This window comes from Brienomyrus brachyistius, chromosome 15 (assembly GCF_023856365.1).
Source record: "Brienomyrus brachyistius isolate T26 chromosome 15, BBRACH_0.4, whole genome shotgun sequence".
Lineage (NCBI taxonomy): Eukaryota > Metazoa > Chordata > Actinopteri > Osteoglossiformes > Mormyridae > Brienomyrus > Brienomyrus brachyistius.
Genome location: NC_064547.1, coordinates 3,073,252 through 3,096,178, shown reverse-complemented (window position 1 = coordinate 3,096,178; position 22,927 = coordinate 3,073,252). Strand labels below are relative to the sequence as shown.

General features: G+C 42.1%; 1 protein-coding gene across 8 annotated transcripts in view; it reads right to left on the bottom strand.

The window, feature by feature from the left end:
- pex5la (peroxisomal biogenesis factor 5-like a) overlaps nucleotides 1-22,927 on the bottom strand; it is a 61,765-nt gene that overhangs the window by 14,622 nt on the left and 24,216 nt on the right. For 2 of the 8 annotated variants that reach the window (XM_048976976.1, XM_048976975.1), the window contains exons 2-7: nucleotides 17,276-17,413; nucleotides 11,043-11,154; nucleotides 7,485-7,694; nucleotides 6,764-6,887; nucleotides 4,486-4,579; nucleotides 3,942-4,037 (exon numbers count right to left, since the gene is read on the bottom strand). In XM_048976976.1, coding sequence (XP_048832933.1) covers nucleotides 3,942-4,037; nucleotides 4,486-4,579; nucleotides 6,764-6,887; nucleotides 7,485-7,694; nucleotides 11,043-11,154; nucleotides 17,276-17,413 — 774 coding nt within the window. Of the gene's footprint in view, nucleotides 1-3,941; nucleotides 4,038-4,485; nucleotides 4,580-6,763; nucleotides 6,888-7,484; nucleotides 7,695-11,042; nucleotides 11,155-16,334; nucleotides 16,385-17,275; nucleotides 17,415-22,927 lie in introns of those variants that run through there. The other 6 variants (XM_048976978.1, XM_048976977.1, XM_048976980.1 and 3 more) reach the window with 5 other exon arrangements.

Here is a 22,927-nt window from a genome sequence, read left to right as displayed (position 1 = left end):
CCAAAGCCTCCCATCACTCATCCACAGGTTGACCTCCATCACACCTTTGATGTGTGAACGTGAGATGTGATGTGTGCCACGTACTGTCTGTACCTGCCAATGCCTCGTTCACACAAACCTCACTGACAGCAGTTTTAATGTGCTTTTCTCAGCACCCATAACAGAAGGAAATAAGTACATCATCAATCAAGATTCTACAGGCGATTCCTTAATAAAAAAGTCTATCGATGCTGTTCCTGCCACTCATTCACCATATATGCTAAAGCTGAGGGGAAAATGTCTGTTCACAAAAATAACTGAAGTGCTTCTGATTTGAAGTCCTAATTACATTTTCTCTAAACTCTGCGGCTGGTGTATTCAGCAGAGGCGAACCTCAGCAATCAGAAATTTGGCAAAATGGGCAGAAATTTACACCATAAATGTTTAGTAGCACATGTTATTTGCCCAAATGATCATGTCTGGCCGTGAAAAGCAGTAATTTACAAGTAGCAAGTGACAATCAAGCCAGAACGGAAACATAACATGGGCTATTTCCTCACACACACACACACACACACACACACAGATGCACACACGCACAGACACACACACACAGAATGATCAGTGTTCTTGGGAACCTGCATAGGTTCATAGGTGTTCCCTGGTGTCACTGTCAAACCACAGCCCATGTCTGTGTGTATCTATAAGTAGATTCTTGCATATTAACAGCAGCATAGCAGATTGGAACACATGCAGTTCTGATTTAATTAAATGAAAGAGGCAGTTACATAATGAAACAGATTCAGCTATCATTTCTAAACTAATTTAACACCATCTAGGTGCACAGCGTCCAAAAGAAAGTATATTGAATTCTAAAAAATGTCATGAAAATACAATAAGTCATTTTAATAGTAACATTGATATACTGTAATTATTTGGAAATTAGTTCTATATATATATTCTGAATCATGGTAAAAAAAGGTAAATCTCTAAATCACTGTATTTAAATAAACATTTGTCTCCACATGTTCTCTCCATCTGCAAAAAATATATACATAGATATACCCGACCATCCCCATGTTTTCTGTGCCTGCTTTTTGGTGGCAAGCTCTTCCATGGAACGAGAGGTCTCTCCTGCAGGGGGCGCTATCAATCATTCATTCAACATATCCTTTCAAGTTCAGCATCGTTAGTAATGCAAAAATAAGAATAACTGCAGTCATTTATAGTATGTAATAAATATTTGAAGGTACATTTGTGTGTATCAAATGTATTTGGATGTTCAACAGAAAAGGTGAAGAAGGACAAAATAAGTTTTAGAGTCTCGTTTTTGCGCATTTCCAGTCTCTGATAAATCTTTTAGTACTTAACCATAGCTTTGTCACTGGAATAACAAGTCGGATATGGGCTGGATCTCCGTAGTGCTCAGACATAAAAAAAATAACAAGTTTGGCATTTTTGGTTCTAGGATAAACATCCACTTATGCTCAATTACCCTCAGTTTCCTGAATCTAACTTTTTACCTAGAAAGAATTCTTCCACTGTCCCCCCACCTTCCTAATAAAGGCCAATAACCAGCTGCTGTAGTGAATCATGTGCTGACATAGTGGTGGCCCCCTTTAAGCACTCAGTAAGGATCTTCCAGGTACCAAAAGGTGAGCCTTTTCCTACTATTTTAATCGAATGTGAGGCTCAGCCTTAAGATCATCTTGCCTTTGCCGCGAATACTTCTATGCTATCTCTACACGCCAGAAAACACCCATCCACTGAGCTAAGCTCGTGGATTTTATAATAACCCCTCATGTCCTTTTTTTTTAAATAGAATGACTTCCTTCTTTATAATAATTTCCATAATCCCAAATAGTTTAACCAGTGAGATCCCTGCCTTCCCCTTGCCCTCAGTTTCACTGTAAATGAAATGCTATGATCGTCTTTTCTCAGAGGTAATTTCTATGTTATCTTCCTCTGTTAATATTTCTATGTTAAATGGATAGCAACTGTAACTATTCTTACATGATGGACATTTTGGGAATTTAAACTTGCTACTCAAATATTATAAACTCCATTCATAAGGTAATTAGGGTGAATGAATGAATAAATCAGTAGATGGATATCTACATATGCCTCTGTATTCAGTTTCCAAGAGAAAAGGCAGGTCTTTGACAGATTTACCAGTTGCACTGTTGTAAAATACACATTAAACATAAGTAGGCAGGGGTGGCGCGCTGCTTCTGTGGGTAGCGCTGTAGCCTTGCATCTCGAGGTTGTGTTTGATTCCCAGCTCTGAGCTTACATGTTCACTTTAAAGGCCATTCGGCAGATGCACTGCCTTTGTAAAGATCACCTTTGAATTTCGGCAACAGTGTATGGCACAGTAGCTTTGGGCTCTGTACCCCTGACTGGAAGGTTTGTGGGTTGAATCTTGGGGCTGGCAGACCGATGCCCCATTTAGCCCCCCCTCAGCTACTGGGATGCTGTATACTGGCTGACCCTGAGCTATGAAGTCCCCAGTACTCCAAGGAGATCATCTCCCCTGTGCAAAAACTTTAGGTGAATCGATGTCTCTGAACCTTGTAATGAACTGGCCTCCCATTCAGGAACCCCCCTACCAATGTACTTCCTGGGTAGGGCTCCAGGCTTATGATAACTCTGTATGGAGCAAGCAGATGGACGAAGGTACTGTGCAGAGCATGTTATTTTGAGAAGTCTGTGACGATAAAGGACGCAGGCCATCATCCAGGCTTTGCACAAACCTGGACCTGAACAGGTAGCTTCAAATGTTGCTCTAGCATGGTTCCAGGACCCCGGTGCCTGTACCTTCCGTGCACAGTGGTGCTCAGCATAAGGTGATTTATCATGGCTACAGCAAGGAGCATGGAACACTGTGCAACCTGCTTCCTCTACGGCGAACACAGAAGGAACTTCATCTATTTCCAGTTTTGGTCACAAGAAAAAGCAACGGATGTAAAAGTCTTGCGAAGATTTGTGGAGAAAGTTATAAAGCATTGGTGAATGCTTCCTGGTGCAGTCATGACATGACAAAATTTCAGGCAACAGCACTTTTTCACAAGCAGGGCCCCACTGCCCATGTCATCCATGCAGTTTCATTTTCACCGGCCCTCGTGACGAACGATAGCAGTGCTCGTGAATGGAGACGCATTCGAAGGACAGGAGAGCAGGAGCCCAATAAGAATGCGAGTAGCAAATACGATGTGTACAGGAAAGAAAATAAAAACGCAGTGAAAAACACTTTAAAGGAGTTTGTATCCAAGTGTATTTCACATCAGATTTTTATATACTGCTACTCTGCTCAATAGTAAATATAAGTTCTAGAACCTAGAGCTGCAATTTGTGGACCAGAGCCTTGCGATAAACAAGTATGTGGCGTCCGATTACTGTAACTGGAACAGGGCCTGAAACTGATATGTTCGGTACAGATATATCGGACCTAATTAACCCTCCCGTTATTGTATGATGGAAATGCGTCCCATTCCCTTCAGATGTCATGTGAGATCATTCATGCTATGTGCTATTTATATTTCCATCCAGTGCCGGAAATTCAGCCGAAAGCAATAATTCCTCCCACAAAAGTTCCAGGTGTTATTAAAGCCAAAAAGACTGTAAAGAAAGGGTATCACAAGTATAGCAAGAAATATGGGAGGTGCATATCCTGGGGAGGGAAGCACTAATCCTGGGGAGGGAAGCACTAATCCTGGGGAGGGAAGCACTATTACACACTGGACCATAGCACTTACTCTAAAAAGTATGGTCTTTCTGGCTTTAATTATATGATCAGTAAATTTCCTTAGAAAGAAACACTTTCCATTAATACCCTCAAGCATGGTAATAACCCTTATTTTTAAAAATGGCCATCTGTATTTATAGACTGTCTAAATGTTTGCTGAATATCAGACTGGATTAATGTAATTAAGTACCGCCTTAACGACCAAAGGGACGCTTACCTCTACTGCCGCTTTGGCTCGCTCAAACTCCTCTTCCAAGGACTGGTTTCGGGACAGTAGCGTGCTGCCCCACCTTTGCTCCTTGCTCAAGCGGCCCTGGCAGGTGTCAGACAGGTTTTCTGATAAGGCTGCTTACTTTGTTCAAGGTTCTCAATACATGACTTATAGGTTCCAAACAGAAGACAATTGTACATGGGGTACAGAACCGAAGGCCTAGATTTACCTAAACGAATGTTTCTCAATTCAGTCCTCAGGGATGCACAGACGGTTCACAGTTTTGCCCCCTCCCAGCTCCCCGCCAGATGGTCCATGTTTTTGCTCCCTCCCGGTAAGACTGTCTGGCAAGGAGCTGGGAGGGAGCAAAAACATGGACCGCCTGGGAGGTCCCTGAGGACCGGGTTGAGAAACACTGACCTAAACTTTTTTCTAAGCTGGGGGAGATTTTCAATGCATTTTAAAATAATGAGGTGACACTATTCAGAGTGGGTGTTTCATTATTTATCATAAATAATGGCCATGCAGATCATGCCAGAAAAGTGTTTACCTGAGAAAAATGTAGAGGCTCCGCTTCAGCATTGGCGTTAATTTCAAGTGTGTTTCTTGTGGCTGAATCTGATGGAGTTTTGTACTCTGAGGACCTGCACAAAAATAATAAAATAAAATCATGAATCGCCTCTTTCTGCGTGGAATTGCTTTCAGCGACGACCTGCCATATTTCTGTAACCACACTTTAGGGGACACCATACATTTTCATAGGTGCAAATGCACCTTTATAATTGTAAAATCCATTGTGAAATTAGAGTTTTCAGAACAGAAAGAAATGTTCGATTTCAGGGGTATTAGATGTTAATCTCTGCAGATTCTCGCTCACGTCTGGGTATATTCAACCTGGAAATTAAAGACTTTTAGAGATTGTTCAAGCTTCTGCTTAATAGTTTTATTAAATCGTTTAGGTTGCTCAAACTTTCAAGAGATTATTATATACAAAAAAAAAAAAAAAAAATGACACCATCTTCTCGACGAGAAGCCTAGGGTCGGGGGAACCTGACTGTCCTGCAGGAACGTACGCAGCTGGCTACACGATGGACGGATGGGAGCGGTGGAGGGTCGTGTGCCTGGCAGCTCTTTCCGTGGAGGACATTGAAGACATCTACTTATTCGGAACCATGATTACAGGTATTATGCTGATTGGATTAGGCATTGCCCTGGTTTATCAAAGATTGAAGAAGACGTTGACAGCCTCTCAAAGCCCCACTAGGCTGGCCGGAATGATTGATGGAGTGGGCAGAGCTGTTAGCACTCAGACTGTGCAGACTGTGCAAATGGATCGCAAACTGGATAACATCGTGGAGAAGCTAACAGCTTTGCAAAAATTATTGGATGGCGGAGATCAGCGTGGACATTAGAGGAGCTGGAAATTTCAGCTCCTCGCATGGAAACCCAAACAACCTTATTCTATCAAGTATTTGGCTCCCCCATATCAGCACTGGCCTTGGCCAAGGCTGCTGCTGGAACTAACAACTCCCCCAGAAGAACAAGGCAGTGAGACTCTCTTGCATTCCTCTCCCCCAATCCCAAGGACTTACCCTCCCCCCATCCCACGCCTCCGCCGCTTCATACCCCCAGCGTGAACAGGCGGGTCTGACCAGCGCCGTTTCTATGGCAGCAGGACCGGATGGCTGTCTGTCTCTGCTGGGTCACCTCCACACCCCCTTTCCCCTACCCGTTGCAAGTCGTGTCATTTTTATGTAAGGTGTAGTGCCCATGTGCTTATGTTGCTGAGGTGTTTTTTTCGGTTCCCACAATGTACTCCCTACTGGAGTGCAATCTGGGGGGTGTTTTTTTATTCTCCTCCTCTCCCACCATGTTATCTTGTTTCTATTCTTCTCACTTCCCCTGTCTCCCGGCCGGTCTTCCCCCTACTGTGATGTCTGTGTATATGTAAGGTTGGTTGATGGCCTGCTCTTCACCGGTACTTGTGACTGGTGCCATGGTATATTGCATCAGCAATAAAGGGCTTTTCCAATCCAATCCAATCCAATATACAGACGCTCCTCTACTTACGAACTTTCAACTTACGAACTTTCAGACATACAAACAAAGAGGACTGTAAGTCCAAATTGTGTTCCTTGGGCTCCCGTTCACTGTCCGCGACATCATTTTTTTTTCTGCGTGCCAATTCCTCCTAGTACGACTTCTGGCTGCTACTCCTGCCGCGCAGCAGCGTAGCGTGCGTACTCCCAGCATCCTAGTTCTTTGTACTTGCATATGCCCTTAAAATGATGTTGAATAACGACTTACGAACATTTCAAGTTACGAACGGCCATTCGGAACGTATCTCATTTGTAAGCAGAGGAGTGTCTGTACTAATTATTATACACGTCCTATTTGACATTAAAAGGGAAAAGTTATATATAATAGGAATAAGAGGAAATTGCGTACTAATCATACTATTATATTACACTTATATTTGATCTACATATACACAGTTTATGGGAATTAGTATTGTGTGAATGCTTAACAAATATATACAATCATCTGAAACAGAATGGCAGGTAGTCATCATGAGTAGTTATGAAGAACAATGAACGTTATATGTCATAACCATATATGTCATAACCATATGTGTTACTTCTGACAAATTACACATACTCTCTAGTACAGGTCATTATTTCTGCAATTCATTGTTTTTGAGCTTTTATATAAATACAAATCTGTGCCATTTTACTTGAAGCCGGTGTGAGTTTGTAATCGCAAAGGAACACAAGACACTAAGGGAAGGACCTGCCGGCTGAAATTCTGTGCGGGAGAGCACTGCTTACCAAAGGAATTCGTTTGAGGAGTTTTTCGATGAATGCCTTTTTTCCAGTTTCCATTTCCTGCTGCTGTTCCTCTCAGGGTAGAGGTTCAGCTCCTCCCATTTCTCCAAGGGACAGGAATTATTGACTGAAATATACCATGAGGAAATCAAGTTGCTGGTTTATTGCTGAAACTTCAAGTCCAAGTGGCATCATGCAAGATTCATGATAGGACATTAACTTCTGCAAAAACCTTGAAAAAGGACAATCATTCAAGTTATAAGACCCACAACATCGGTATAAAGTTGCTGTATCAGTATCCTGTAAGAGATATAATGTCTTATTACATTTTTTTCTTATTATGATGCATTTTGTCTGGCATAGACAGTTTTAAATGAACCCATATTACCTGTTATTTGAAGTTCCGACCTGTCAGTCCCTAACAAGCAGGCACATATGCAAGCACACACGCATTCAATTAAAAAAAGTAAATCTAGACAGCTCCTATTTATTTATTTAAATTTATTCGTACAACCAATAGCACGACAGCCCTTTCACAGCTCTAAAAGTATTTTTGCGACATTCAAGCTGAACGCTAATGGTGAAACATTACGCTATATAGTCTACAGAAAGTAAATCCAAAACTTCTGCGGACTGTAACTGTCACTGAGTCATTCCTTTGTTACTTATTAAGACTGAGTAATTTTTGATTGCACCATTCGGCGTCAGTGCAGAGACTCAGCACCTGAGTCCAGCGCCATCCTCTCAGGTGTCTGGCAGCAAGTGGCACTTTGTTCAACGTCCACCTGGATCAGCTCCGTCTCATCGGGTCTCTTCCTGTGGGGGGCGCTCTTGAGGCCTTCTCCGCTCATAGCCATTAGATTGTTCCTCTCGTTGCTGTTTTTCCTCTCGTTGGGATCACTGAGGTCCAGCAAGTCCAAGGTTGAGGACAGAACTAGACACAAGAAATGAAATGACTGTAGGAATATTCGTGGATTTTGAATATAGCCTTTTAGCATTACAAGGAAATACATAAAAAAAAAAATTCCAAATGCTGCCAAATTTGGCCTTGAATTCTGAAGCACACCACAACCATGTGGATTATGGTTGTCAGAAGCATTCTGAATGTGGAGGGACACACTGGCATAAAACTAATATTTTATGTTAAATGGGAGGGGGTCCAAACGAATAATTATGAAATGTCCCCCTCAGATTTAATGGCGGCATTTAATGACGCCGTCATCAGTGTAACCATGTGATAAATGACCATATGACCTGTACTGAAGGTCAGCGGTGTTACGCCGTCTCTTTAAATAGACAGACATTAGAGATTTAATGTTAAAAGGGTATCTTGGTCCAATGGGGAATTTATCCCCCAAGCTGGCTAAGATGGTGTCTCTTTAACCATCATGTATTCTTTTTTTTTATTGTATTTCTATCATGTTTTAATTGATTTTTAGCAAAACATTATCCCTTACTGCTCTACAAGCAAACATTAGTTTTAGACAAGTTTCATCATCATAAGCCTCTGCATTAAAGCATCACGTCCAAATTAGGAAATAAATACCAGAGCCTTGGCACTTGTGGCAATATTAAATTTCCTTAGAGCTAACTGATGTAATTCAAACTGCAGGACTGTATGCTTTGGAAATACGGCTGTACTTTCCAGACCACGCACTGCAAATTAGCGTATTTAGCTTTTTTCAAAACGTGCCAGTCAGGAGGTTTGTATTCCAAGGCTAACAGCTAATCCCTAACTGATCTCTCTGCCTTGATAGCTGCATTTTAAGTGATATATATTTTAAGAGATATTTTCCTTAATTTTTCACTCGATTACAAGTCAATAAATATAAGTAAATGAAAACTGAATTTGACTGCAACAAAATGAAATTCTGCTTGTTAAAGCTTCGCATTGCGGTGGCTTGTGTGGTTCTGACTGCAGAGATGTCAACTTCGGTCAGCTGGCTGGAGTGAGAGTTTTGATTCCAGAAGAGTCTGCACACACATGCACACGCATTTTCATGCATTTTTCACCTATGCTCATTACTCTGTGGGGTTTGAAAATTGCCCCATTGCCCAAGATGTAACTAATGGTTTATAATGGAATAATATGGATTTGCCATAAGATTTCTTGCGTGAGCGTCAGAGTTTGAAAGTGTGAGTGTTACGCCAGATGTGTGAGAGCTGGACACCCTGGATTAGCAAAGAGAAATCGGATAGATACAGTAATATCTACTTGGTGCATTTTTCAGAAGCCTTATTCTTGTTCTTGAGTTGATCTTACAGTTAAAATGCTTTGGCAAATAAGATCCCCCTGCCGAAGTCTGACCACAGATCTGTGCAATTACATATAAATGGGTAATGCATTCGATGTCGACTCATGGGCTAAAACAAACACACTCCCCCACATGATACGTAAACAGTAAATCTGAGGTCTGTAATACTCGAAAATTGCCATGGCAGTTTCAGCATCCATAGCAGCTTAATAGCTGTTCAAGATAATCTAGTTCAGATTATTTGATTGTACATATAACCTGCTAGATTACTAATATTGTTTCTTTTTAAAACCTAAATCATAACCCAGGTATGAACAAACAAGCATGTGACACACTACTGGCAAAATTAGCCTGCGATATAATAAATGATTTGCAGATTTTGCTCTAGAAATTTATGACAAAATCAGATTTTTTTTCATAATGCCAGCGGATACAATTTGTGACACACCAAAAGTGTAGAGCATATTTAAAATCTGCAGCTGCCTTATGTATAGGTATTTTGTGTGACATATATTCCTGCAGATGATATCCATTTCCTGAAAATGCTTGTTCTATTCAGGGTCGAGGGGGGTCTGGAGCCTATGGGTGCAAGGCAGGGAACAATGCAGGATGGGGGGCCAGCCTATCGCAGGGAACAGACACTCACACACCATTCACTCACACAAGCACACCTACGGGCAATTTGCCAGCTCTAATTAACCTCAGGACACCCACAATGCCACCCATGATCTTATACCACGTGTTACCTGCCAATAACAGCAATACCAAAACTATGGTTTCATTTACCTAAAAACAACACAAACGTTAGGAACAACTCCAATATTAATATATTGCTTGTGAATATGTATTCCTGGGGTATTTGAATGACTTTTTATTTTGATTTAGTCTTTTTTCATTGTTTACTGAAGCTGAGGTTTTTTTTCCCAGAGCAGAGCTGACCTTCGAAGCCTGTAACTGAATATCTAAATATCTGTCATATCAAATCATTCCAGTCTACCTCTGGTACAGCAGGGCATCAAACATGAAAGCTGAGAGCTGAGAGGGAGAAAAAAAACAGCCTTAAGAATTCTAAAGCTGACACTTCCACTTCATACCGTCTATATCACTGCAGAACTTCTCAGTGCTGCAGCTGGCCTTTTGACTGAAAAATACAGCATGCGCAAAACAAAATAGTGGTCCAAAATGGCTGTTGTTAGGCTTTATTTTTTTATAAACCTGCATTTATTTTTTACAAGGAACATATGTTGTATTTATACCTGAAGTAGAACAGCCAGAAATCAATGTCTTTTCTTGGTTTTTCACGTATCAGTAGCTGAGCTTTTCATCGTGCCTTAAAAACAGATGGTCACAAACAGTGCTAAGATTCTTTCTTTCCAGCAGTTGCATTACTTAATCTGGACCCAGCCAGTGACGCAGCTCGCAGGAGTTCTACTTGCACAAAAATGTTCTGAGGGCAGAACGAAAAATGACTATTTCAGAGAGATAATCAGACTTTAGAGGAGGCGGGTCCAAGCAACTTCATGGGGCAGGACCAAGACATCTGATTGGTTGGTCCTTCCTCATCTAGCTTCTTGGGCCCACCTCCTCTACAATATGACTGGTTATCTCTCTGAACCAATCATCTTTCTTTCTGCCCTCAGAATATTTTTGTGTAAAACTCCCATAAGCAATAATGCACCTTATGAATCAATGCGAGTAACGTAAGGTCATAATCCCCCTTCCTGCCGCCCCACCCAAATGATCAGTGAGCATTAAAATTTCTTTTATATATTGTTTCTGTTATATATTGATGTTTATGTCAAAAGTCATTATTAATTCATAAAAATTTGTAAGATACTGTCTTGTTATTGAAAAGTGTTCCGGATCTTTGATTCTGAACAAAAATCGGAGGCTTCTTTGAATGAAAAAGACTGTGAACCCCTGGTCTACATGTTATTGAAAGAGCAATCGTGACCATAACAGAAACAACAGGAAAATTGTGGGGAGAGAAACATCTTAAAGAAAACGGGGAGCTGCAGGCACGGTACCTGCCGTGTTGGACGTCACAGGACGTGTGGTCGCATCGCACTTTGTTTCACAGAGGAAGTCATCAATGGAGGGGCTCAATAGGGGCCGGCTCTCTTGCTGCTCAGTCACCAGCTGCAAATTGGAACCGAACAAGGGTATTCCTCATAAATTAGCATACGTGGCACCATTCCTCCTCTCTGCATGAGCAGAAAAATGACCAGATTGCACAGCGGTTCGGGTGACTTCCCGCCATTGCAGCTACTGCTCTGCTTCCAGCACTCAGCCCATTAACCACCACCGTAGCTTCTTCTTCCCTCAATTTTAAAGCAGGTCCCAGTGAAAACAGCAAGTTTAAGGGGACTTTCCTTACGGTGATGTTCACATGCACCTCACTAACCCAGCGTTGCCAACTCACACACATCTGCTGTGACGCGCTTCCTGACTCTCACGTTCACGCGCAAAATCTTATGGCAAAAATCTCTGTTATTCCATCATAGACCTAAACGTAGCTACATCAAAAGCATTGGGGTAGTTGGCAAACCCTACATACCATTTACAAGGTTATAAAACTCATGCAAACCGAAAATCTCACGCCAGTCAGCTGACCAAAGTTGTCAACACAACCAGTTTGCAGACACAATCAAAATACGAGCGCAGTCCTGGCAGACCATCTGTCTATCGACTGTTAAGGGCTCACAGAGGTACTGCAACTGCTGGAGAAGATGCCCTGCAGCTGGGGCCCTGCCTACAATCACAAGAAAGCCATCAGTCACCACCTACCACTTCTCGTGCTCAGTAGGCCATACAGAAGGCCTTAAAATTCAGTCTTTTTATATGACACCTGTTGCCTGAAAGGAGTCCTCACATCTTTTGTCACTCATGCGTTTCTCCTACGCATCTCTCCCATCATCTTACTGTTCTGGAGGACAATCTAATTCAGCATTTCCAAATAGCATAAATATTACAAAATGTATGATATATACATAAACATATGTGCATCTACAATGAAAAATATAACAATTTAAAATAAATCATTCTCTGCTATCAGTGAAACCTATACCAGTTCTTGGTATTTTGATAAATTTAGCTTATTTGCTTCATGCAACATAATTCAGGTCAAGCCAACCCATGAATTTTTATTTTAGTTCCATTGAGCTAAAAGCACCCTATTATACCCTATACAATAACACTTACGTGTTTATTCATCGAACATTTTTTAAAAAGTATATCTCAGATTAGATAAACAACCATCGAATATGAAAATATCAGTGGGGAATAAACTCAGCATGAAAGCAGACGTGGTGATTTATACATAGTACTGCATTCTCTATAGAATGAACTTTCTGTAGACACAAATATTACAGTTGACCTTCCTTCCCTCATCAGTTATCAACTGCTTCAGACACAATGAAACACATGATTTAAGAAAGTCTTACATATTTTCCCATCAAAAATGTCTGAAGTAGTAATGTGCAGCTGAAGGAAGATTTTATGGAATATAATTTGATTTATAAATTCAGAAAATAAAGAATGGAGAGCCATTAAGGCAGTGGTATTGGAACTTTATTTTGACGGGGTCCCCTACGGCTGATTTATTTGTCCTTGTATAGGGGTTAGCACTGCCAGGTTTCCAAAAGCAGGGTGGCACGCTGGTACAGTGGTTAGCACTGGCAGGTTTCCATAAGCAGGGTGGCACGCTGGTACAGTGGTTAGCACTGCCAGGCTTCCATAAGCAGGGTGGCACGCTGGTACAGTGGTTAGCACTGCCAGGTTTCCATAAGCAGGGTGGCACGCTGGTACAGTGGTTAGCACTGCCAGGTTTCCATAAGCAGGGTGGCACGCTGGTACAGTGGTTAGCACTGCCAGGTTTCCATAAGCAGGGTGGCATGCTGGTACAGTGGTTAGCACTGCCAGGCTTCCATACGCAGAGTGGCACGCTGGTACAGTGGTTAGCACTGCCAGGTTTCCATAAGCCGGGTGGCAGGCTGGTACAGTGGTTAGCACTGCCAGGTTTCCATAAGCAGGGTGGCAGGCTGGTACAGTGGTTAGCACTGCCAGGTTTCCATAAGCAGGGTGGCACGCTGGTACAGTGGTTAGCACTGCCAGGTTTCCATAAGCAGGGTGGCAGGCTGGTACAGTGGTTAGCACTGCCAATAGATTTTCACAGTCCAAAAACATGGTAAGGCGATGGGTGCCCTGCGATGGGTAGACGCCCTATCCAGTGTCACTTCACCATTATTCTAGTAAGGATCTTTGAGATCTTGAAAAGCGCTACAAATAAAATCATTATGATTCCTGTCTTGCACCTATAGCTTCTGGGATAGGCTGCAGGGAGGGGGTCTCATGAGGGAGGGGGGTGGGAACCCCTCGATTAAAAACACAAATTTTGCATGACTCTCAGGTATCAAAAAGGGCACTTGTGTAAAATTTGCTGGGAGGTGGGGGGGTCCTCTTGGTATATTTTGCTGCAGACCCTCTGCCATAGGCGCTCTGCCATGAGGGTCCCACCCCCTTGCCTCCACCGCTACTACCCCAGCTATGGAAAACGATGGAGACAGATGGAAATTTCCATCACAGGTGGCATTTTCCTGCTCTCTGTGGATGAATGAAAGTAACTGCATGATAAAATACAGAGCATACCTCCAAAAATGTCAGGTAAATTAAATTTCATTACTAACTTTGAAACTTCCATGCTAGACCAATGACCTGTACAGTAGTTTAATTGATTTAACTGATTGTATTCAACAACTGATCAATAGCTATCTAGTGGTAACAGGCTCATTTAAAATGTCTATCACAGTAATGAATTATAGCAGGTGAGCACAAAAACGAACAGTTACAAAAGCACATGAAGATCCCATTTGGCTTTATTGTATGCTATTATTAAGCATTCCTTATATAAAAACATGTGTGTAGATCAGAAAATAAGCGCAAAAGTAAAATAGCTAGATAAAAGAACGAGCAGCTGGACCGCTGACGTAAGAGTGTCACGTACGCGTCACGTCTCATGTTTGTGCAAAGACACTAATACTTATCTACACTAATACCTAAAGACACTAATACTTATCTTATAGACACTAATACTGTATCTCAGAGAAGCGAAATGACTCCCTTAGCAATTATTGTAACTTCATGCCACTGTATTTACCTATGGACACTATCACTGTGCCTTCACAATTACGAAGCCTGTATTCGGAAACCACTGATGTCTATGGCATTTCCATATATAAACTTTCATACTTCAAATCTTTTTTTACAATTCCTGTCACTCCGGGGGCCTTGAAATTATCCTTACTCCCCCCACCTTTATGTTGCCCCAGACTGGGCTGGATGGGGAGGACATTCCCCCTATAAGTACACATCTGTATTTAAATTATTGAGTGGTGCCCCCCCCCCCCAATATCAAACTCTATCCTAGACCACTGATTGCACATCTGTTCATATGGGCAATCTTTTGATAATCAATTGCAAATGGCGAAGATGAATTGAAAAAGGAAGCGTATTATCATACTGTAATGTCAGTATACCTTCACTCATACTGGAATTACACAAATTACAAAGAGGCAAGAATAAATACATTATAGCAAGCACAATGCAGGTCACAGATCACATAACACATTTCAGACAGTGATTAAAAGTTGAATAATTAACACAGCGCTTCCATTTTAGCCAAAATGACTGTCCACGATTGTTCAGAATGTCAAATTGGAATAAATGCAACAATAAATTTATATTGAATAAAAGATTAAACTGCAACAGACTGAAGCATTTGTAGTATTTGTAATAGAGTGCATAAAAAAATAAATAAAGTGCAATAATGTTTAGCAGTGTACAATACATTTGATTAGTATGGCTTTTAAATTAACTTTGGAACCTTATTTTTCATACAGACTTTTTCATTTCAGACTTCTCAGGGTGCTGAGTGAGGTGAAAGTTCACAACAGAACCCAACAGAAAACAGTTTAAAAAAAAAAAAATGCTTTCTGGAGGCTCTCTAACAAAAATATGCTAGTTGTCATTCCCAGTTTTCTGCACGTGTGCGATATATTAATCTGCCCGCAGCATGTGTGAGAAAATACATATGCTAATATAATCACTCTTGAAAAAAACTTTTCTGAGATAAACTGTTTAAAGGTTACATTAAAAAGTTCTTTTACACTATTTCAAAGCACAAGTGAGAAGGCATTAAACATCCATTCCCCGTAACCCTCCTGTTCTGTGCAGGGGTCCTGAGCTTATGCTGGAAGCTACGGGTACAAAGCAGGGAATAACCCAGGACAGGGTGCCAACCCATTGCAGGGTAACACACACACACACACACACACACACACACACACACACACACACACCATTTACAATTACCTTAGTACATTGTTGAACTGTAGGGGGAAACAGGAAACTCAACAGCATGGAGAAAACACTCAAATTCAGTGCCTTTGTTCTGCCCTAAACTGTTAAACATGCATGGACAATGAAAACAGTAGTTTTCAACTGGTAAATCAATGAGCAGTAAACAGGTAAGTAAAACAAAACAAAATAAAATAAAATCACCAGTAGCAATCGTAACTGGTGACTTTTTGCATTAACCAGTCCTAATCCCTGGTGGATCGTAGACTGTTGGCACATTACACATATTTGCATCATTTGCATGCATGAATTCCTCATGTTAGCAGTTGCCCATCTCGTTAACGTGGAGGAAATACTTAAGTGAAAGTGTTTTGTGCTTTCCGTGGACCATTACAGAGCACTGCAAAATCCCTGAGTCTCAGGCCCGTATCAGCCTATAATATAATGGGCTTGTTTACAGCCCCTGCTTTCCCTTTGGGTGCAAAAATTTTAGCTCATTGTACTTTATGCTCTAGTCCTGTGTGTGGCACTCAGCTTACAAGGGCTTGAGGCGTAACCCTGGAATTATGTCATGGAAAACTTCGGATAATTGTTCTGCCTGGGCATGACTCCAAGTGCGATGTCTTAGATGTTGATGTCGAGGGAGCCCTGAACTGGTTACATTCACACGAATTTTAAGGGGTGGAGGGTAAAAAGCAGAGCCCTATGTAATGAGGGACATCTGGAATGCATTTATAATTAGGCCCTTGTGGGTGTTACACTTTTATAGTCAATCCTCTAAATGATGGGCTTCCGTACCCGTCATAGGGCACCAATCTAATTTACCCATAGCTGACTCCATAGCCCTGACAAGGAATAACACAATGTCGTAAATGTCACCTAACAAAAAGGCAGAAAAACAGCCCAGATTCAGTCTGGAGTCCTTTATCAGAAGCCAAAGAACTGGGCAGAGCGGCCGTCCGTACCTTTGTTCACATGACAAGCACCTTTACACGCATGTCGATATCCAGAATGCCTAATGATGGACAGAGGGGGGGAAGGGGGGAGGGGACACAAAACAGGCGCTGAAAGCGAAATAAAGACCTAGATGAGGAGCAAAGAGTCACAGGATAGTGGGGAAGCTGGCTGAACTAATAAGGGAACGCACTGCACTGATGAGCTTCCAGGGGAACAGAGGCGGAAGCTAGATAAGCATCTCAATCAGAGAAGGCCACACGAGTCATAACGCAACGTGGAGGGAAAAGGGTGTGTCTAACAAAGGCAGGAAATAACAATAAAGCAGCTTTTAACATTCAAAGTAATATATTATAGCACTACATTACATAATGCATAGAACTGTGCAGAAATGAATGAAAAACACATCAGCCTCAAAAATGACAGACAGTTTAACAGCAAAGTACTGGATACTGTAATAAATAGGATGGGTGTAATTGATTTATTTCAGGCTTTCACACAGAAAGGTGTTAAACAGTTTTACCTGTTTGTCCAATGCATAATTATGCTACAGTGCCAGAAATTACATCGCAAATCGACACGCCAGGAGTGCTCTTATTAAAATGAGTAAGCAAAAGGCCAAAGCATTATCAGAGATGGTTGTAAGATTTGGTGTGTTTGGCACATAAGAGATATCAGCTGCATGCTGGTGGGAGGGAAGATGCCATGAAATATTGCCCAGTGCCTAACTTACCGGCTTTAGCTCTACCAGCAACAAAGTCTGGAATGTCACCGAGACATTTTATGTCCACATCAGTCCGTTTAAAACATATTTAGGTGTTTTGATGAAACTTAACAGTGTTTTTTTACAATGAGTGATTCAACATATGTGCTATAATGGAGTTTTGAAAATGGTTTTTGAAAATCTTACTGGCTATGTTATCGATTTTTTAGCTATCAAACAAGGAATTACTTTTTGCTGGTTCTCGGCAGTGGTTCCGCCCACCTTGGTTGTCACTGTGAGGAGGGGTCTTCCTTCTGAAGACGCTTTACTTGGTATCTCCTTCAGCACCATGGCAACGCCCTTATCTGTCGTTCTAGAGTCTTTTCCCTACAACAGTGAAATCAACAATGACTCGTGTCAGGACAATTTGTTCATTTGTTCAGAGTTGTCTTCCCTCTAAGAAAGGAAACTTAAACTTAAAAACAGAATCTCATAATTGCTACTACTTTTTCCCATCCAGAAAACACTCACGGGAGTTTCACTTACACAAAACTGTTCTGAGGGCAGAAGGAAGAATGTTTGGTTCAGAGAGCTAAGCAATCAGATTGTAAAGGAGGTGGCTCCAAGCAACTAATGTCTTGATTCTGCCTCCTCTAGTTGCTTGGATCCACCTTCTCTACAATCTGATTCTTTATGTCTCTGAACCAAACATTTGCTCTGCCCTCTGAACTATTTTGCGTAAGTAAAATGCCAAATAGGCTAAAACACAGCAATATCCATTTCAAAAATTCATAAGACGCAACAAACATCATGGATGGGTTAAAGTACACAGGCCCCAGCTCAGTGATTTGGATGCATTACAATACAGGCCACAATCAGGCAGAAAAGGCAGGCCTACCACAAAAGGTTAATTCTGCTTGTTTATTTTAGTCGTTGCTGTGACTGCAGTGGAGGTTCCCCAGAGGAGATTTAGTGATTTACTTCGCAATGTAAACCTCCTCATGAGAAGGGGCCAGTGTAATTGACTTCTACAGGGCTATTTAAAAAATCAGATTCACATTAAAAGCTCATTGCCTCTTAATTTAACTCAATTACCCCAATGGAATTTAAAGGAATCATCTAATTTCTAAGTATCTAATATATAAAGTTCTACCACTGGTATCAGTTGTTCTTATTGAACATCATTTAAGCGTGATATTATGAAAAATCCTTAAGTGAATGTAAGCGCACAGTCCACACAATACAAAGCTACGAAACTTAATGCTACGGCGGAATAATATGGGATAGGAGACCCAGAGCACAGATAGCTAGCAAACATGTTACAATAGTCCAACATTTTGAACAAGGTAATCTTGGATGTTTACGCACAGATTTCTTCTTCTAGTTTGCATTCAGCTGTCTCCTCTGATCATGTGGCAGACGTCTAAGACGAGCCTCAAGGGAGGTTCTCAGCTGAGGTTATTGGACCTAATAGACCAAAACAGCCACCTGCGTCCGCGTTCAAACAAAGTCAGCCAAGTTTATTTAAAGTAAGTATATATCAGGCTGACAGTCGGCAAGAGCTCAAGGTTCCTGCTCCATACCAGAATAAAACTTTGTGGAGGAAGCGTCTTTCCTGAAAGGGTGCAGAAAGTCTAGGTCGCTGCTGGGTCTGAGGTAGAAAGCTCTCGTACGTACTGAGCCATCCATCCATCTTCTGTATTCCTTATCCAGCACAGCGCCATGGCCGACCCCGGAGCACGCAGGCAGGGAATGCCCTGAAGGGGGCGCCATCCCAACGCAAGGTCTACAGTCAAAGACTTTACCTAACCCAGTAATTTGGAGTGTGAGATAATAACCCAGACGTACATGCATACTTCATAGACAGAGAGCCAAGCCCCCATCCCGGGAGGGGAGACGTTAACGTACTGAATCACTACACCACCGCTGTACACATTCATTTCAATTCCAGTTATTTGAAAGTTCATTATTGTGCAGGAACTTAATGCACCAATAAATATGGTGCATTTTTCACTGCTTTCTTTAATTGCACCAAACTGTTGCACAATAATTCATGTTTAAACGTTCAGAGCATCAATACAAATTTATGTCTTGACTTATAATGAGCAATTTAATAACCAAAATCAAACCATGCGTGTGACGAACGAAATGCTTACTAGCTGATAATTTAGTGATTAACTTTTAATGTAACTGAGCTTGTATGAAAATAATTTAATGAAAAAACTGGGTTTCCAGCCTAGAGCAAAGTAATGCTGTTGCTTTTGATTGCTGATATTACAGGGCTCAGTAACAGAACAGAATGGAACCACCCAAGCTAATACAGCCTGGCATTACATACTGTAGGCCAGCATGCCACAGCCCCAAAGCCTCAAACAGATCTTAAAGGAAACCGCAATCATAGATATTCTCACCCAAAGTCTGAAGTACTGAGAAAAGAACATATATAATCTCCAACTTCCCATACCAAAGAAACTAGACCAGCCAGGTGTTCCACAAAGCAGAATTTCACAGTTAGCTGGATTAACTTAAGCTAAAACTTATGATTGTCCAATAGGAATGCTACTTACCTAAACTCTTATTGGAAAATAACGATTTCTGGCTTAAGTTAACCCATCTGACTGAGAAATCCTGCTCTGTGAAACACCCCCCTGGATTCAAACAGATGACTCAAGCTGTACTATAAACAGTAGTTTACTGTGAGAAATGCACCTGAAAAGGAAGTATAGGACAGGCCAGATGACCATACCACAGGATTGGTCTATCAGATTAATGTCTGGTGTGTTGCGTGACTCTGTGCCATGACCGTAAAGTCGCGGGTTCGAATCCTGGTGCCGGCAGAGCGGTTTCACCATTGGGCTCTGGAGCGAGGCTCAGAAATGTCCTCAGCCATTTGGCCTTGGACACTCTTGAAACTTGTTTCTATCATTCTACTGCTGTCTGGCTTATGCACTTCACTGAAAACTATTGGCGCTTTCTTTTCCCACGGTCTGACTCAGGGCTTTGCACGCTGAGCCACACAGGCTAAGCCTGTGGTGTGACACGCCCCTGCTGAGCATCTCCTCCGCCTTTTAGAGAAAAGCTTTAGATTCTCTTAGCCGGCTGCTCCCCTTTTATAAGTTTACGTGAGGCAGAGCTAATGAGTCCTGCAGAGACGGGTGCTGGGAACAACCCCGCTGAGCTACGAAGTTCAGCTGTCTAATGGGAGCCAGAACGTCACCTGAGCTGCCGCCTGAATCTGTCAAGCTTTCGCCCGCCACACCTGGGCCTCTGTCGTAGCATAACGGGAGTCCAATGCCTCTCTCCGATCGATCCAGATGCAGCCCAGAGAAACGGAACCAGCTGGGCTCTCTCTGACAGCAGCGGGACCGCCCGTACAGACGGCTGGGAGTTTATGACGCACAGCACATCTCACGACAGAGTCTCCTGGTGCACATCCTTTTAGCAGGCTTTCCACAAGGGGCATTGAGCCACTTAGAGAGCAGAGAAGTGTGAATATTTTTATCATCCTCAGTTTCCAATAAAAAAAAAAAGACCTGGTTTAAAGCAAGAACTGATGAGCACCCAAGAGTCGCGTTCAGGAATAGGCACAATCCAGCGATTTAAAGTAAAGAAGTCATGCAATATCGTGAAAATATTTATGTATGGAAATAAACTCTTATTATTACTTCTGGTACCCTGCTTCAATAACTATAATAAATGATATTACTGCCAGTTATTAAGTGTCCATGCCGTATGCTGTACAGTTAAATTCAACTACACTGGTTACCAGACCGATTGTCTGTGTTGCTGTTCGATATAATTCCACAGCAGTCAGGGTTAAAAGATTTCTACTTCTCACCTAAGACTGTCCAAACTTAATATAAAAGTCAATAGATATTTACACTCCACAGAAGAAATGTTGCTACCCAGCTCACCAGTTTCTGCTACCAAAGTGGGTGAATGTTCGGTGGAATGGAGGGAATGCTGTTTGCCTGACGGGAATGCTTTGCAGACCTCTGGGACAGGCAGTGCTATGGCGATAAGCTTCGGGGCTGTTTTAAATCCCTCTGTCAACAAAGGCTTGGGGGCCATTTGTCAAAAAGCATCCTGGGATTTCCCCACATTAAATGGCTTGGTGGGCTGAGAAATCTATTTTATACAACTCTGGGATAACTAACCATGGGTCTCAGTGTCCAAAGGGTTCAAGTCTCTCGAGGCTGATGTGAAGCTATTTGCAGAAGGAGAGCTGGCAGACAAAGTGCAAACAAAGTCCTTATAAAGCGTTTCTGCATGCTGATCAAGTGTGGTGCAAATGTTAGACCAGTGAGCTGGAAAAAGCCACGGGGCCCGACTGCTGAAGCACGAAGGCGGCGAGCGGACCCGTGCATCCTTATGATAAAATCTGCATGAACACTGAACTTTTTGGATTCCCTGTAAGTCACCGTGGTTGCAGTGCCACCTGTGTGTTGTGCCATTTTAGTGTCATCTAACATGCGGCGAGACAAAACAACGTGGCTCCAGTTTTTTGCAGTTTACTCAAAAGGCATATAAAATACACATATATAAATAAATGGTAAATGTAAACTCTAAACAACAGGCAAGCAATGTGCAATTTATTACCACCGTATTCCCTGGAGCGCAGTGAGCCACTGCTGCTTAGGGCACTGCTGGAAGTATCGTGACATATCCCACCATGCGCTTGGGACGCGTAACATGCAGTGCCGACCTTTCATCAGGGCTGCGTTTTCTGCTCCACTGTACATCTGAACGTATTCTGTGGCTGCAAACAGGAAACGCACTTCCTCCTCCTCCTTCTTTTTGTTGACACTAACAGCAGAGCAGACAGTAATGCTCCATAATAGGGAGTAAGACTGAAATTGGTTCCTCTGAGGACAGCTGAGCAAGCCGCTTGACACAGTGGGGATAAAAGGCAATAACAAGGAGCTTCGGAAGCCAGCCGGCCCCAAAGGAGGCCTCGGATCTCTGGGCACAGAGGCGCCGCTCGCACTCGAATTAAAGCGACACGAGTGAGCCCCGTCCTGCTCCGGGTCAGTGGCACGTTGTCAAGGACCCATCATTTGTGGCGACAGTTATTTGAGGATTCTTACTCGACGGGCAGTAGATCAAAGGATAGAAGGGTCATGCATCGAATGTTCCTGTCATGTGTGGTACCTAATTTGTATTGCAGTTGCGGGTCTTAGCGTTTCCACACCGGCCCACAAAATCCAGATCAAGACCTGATTTAAGGGAAAGTAAATGCCAGTATGCTGCACCTTACTGGCCATTAATAAAGCAATATTAGTTAGGTGCTGCACTTTCTAGGTAAACCCATAATGGAAGATCAGTAGAACATGAAGATGAGGGAAGCTCAATGGAAGGCCTGGGTATGTCATATATACTCATGGATATTAGAGAAATATCAGGCCCCCACAGGAATGTCATAAAATGGACCAGATGGAGATCCTGTTTTTCTCAATAATCACACTAGCAAATCATTCAATCAATCAGTCAATCAATCTATCTATCTATCTATCTATCTATCTATCTATCTATCTATCTATCTATCTATCTATCTATCTATCTATCTATCTATCTATCTATCTATCTGTGTGTCTGTGTGGTGTGTGTGTGTGTGTGGATTAGATTAATATTACACTGTCCAAATGTCCTTCAGTGTGATCAAACCTATTATTTTGACACTGTGGTGGCCATTTTTCAGGTCCCAACAAAGATCGGTGAATGCAGTCAAAAAGCTAAAAGTTTCATACTTAATTTGGTTACTCATGGTTAATGTTAGGGCTGGGTAGGGGTTAAGGTCATCATGTTGGGATTAGAGTTTTCCCCACAGAAATATATGGAGAGTCCTCACATTACAAACCTGTGTGTGTGTGTGTGCCTGTGTGTACAGGGGTTGCACTGAAT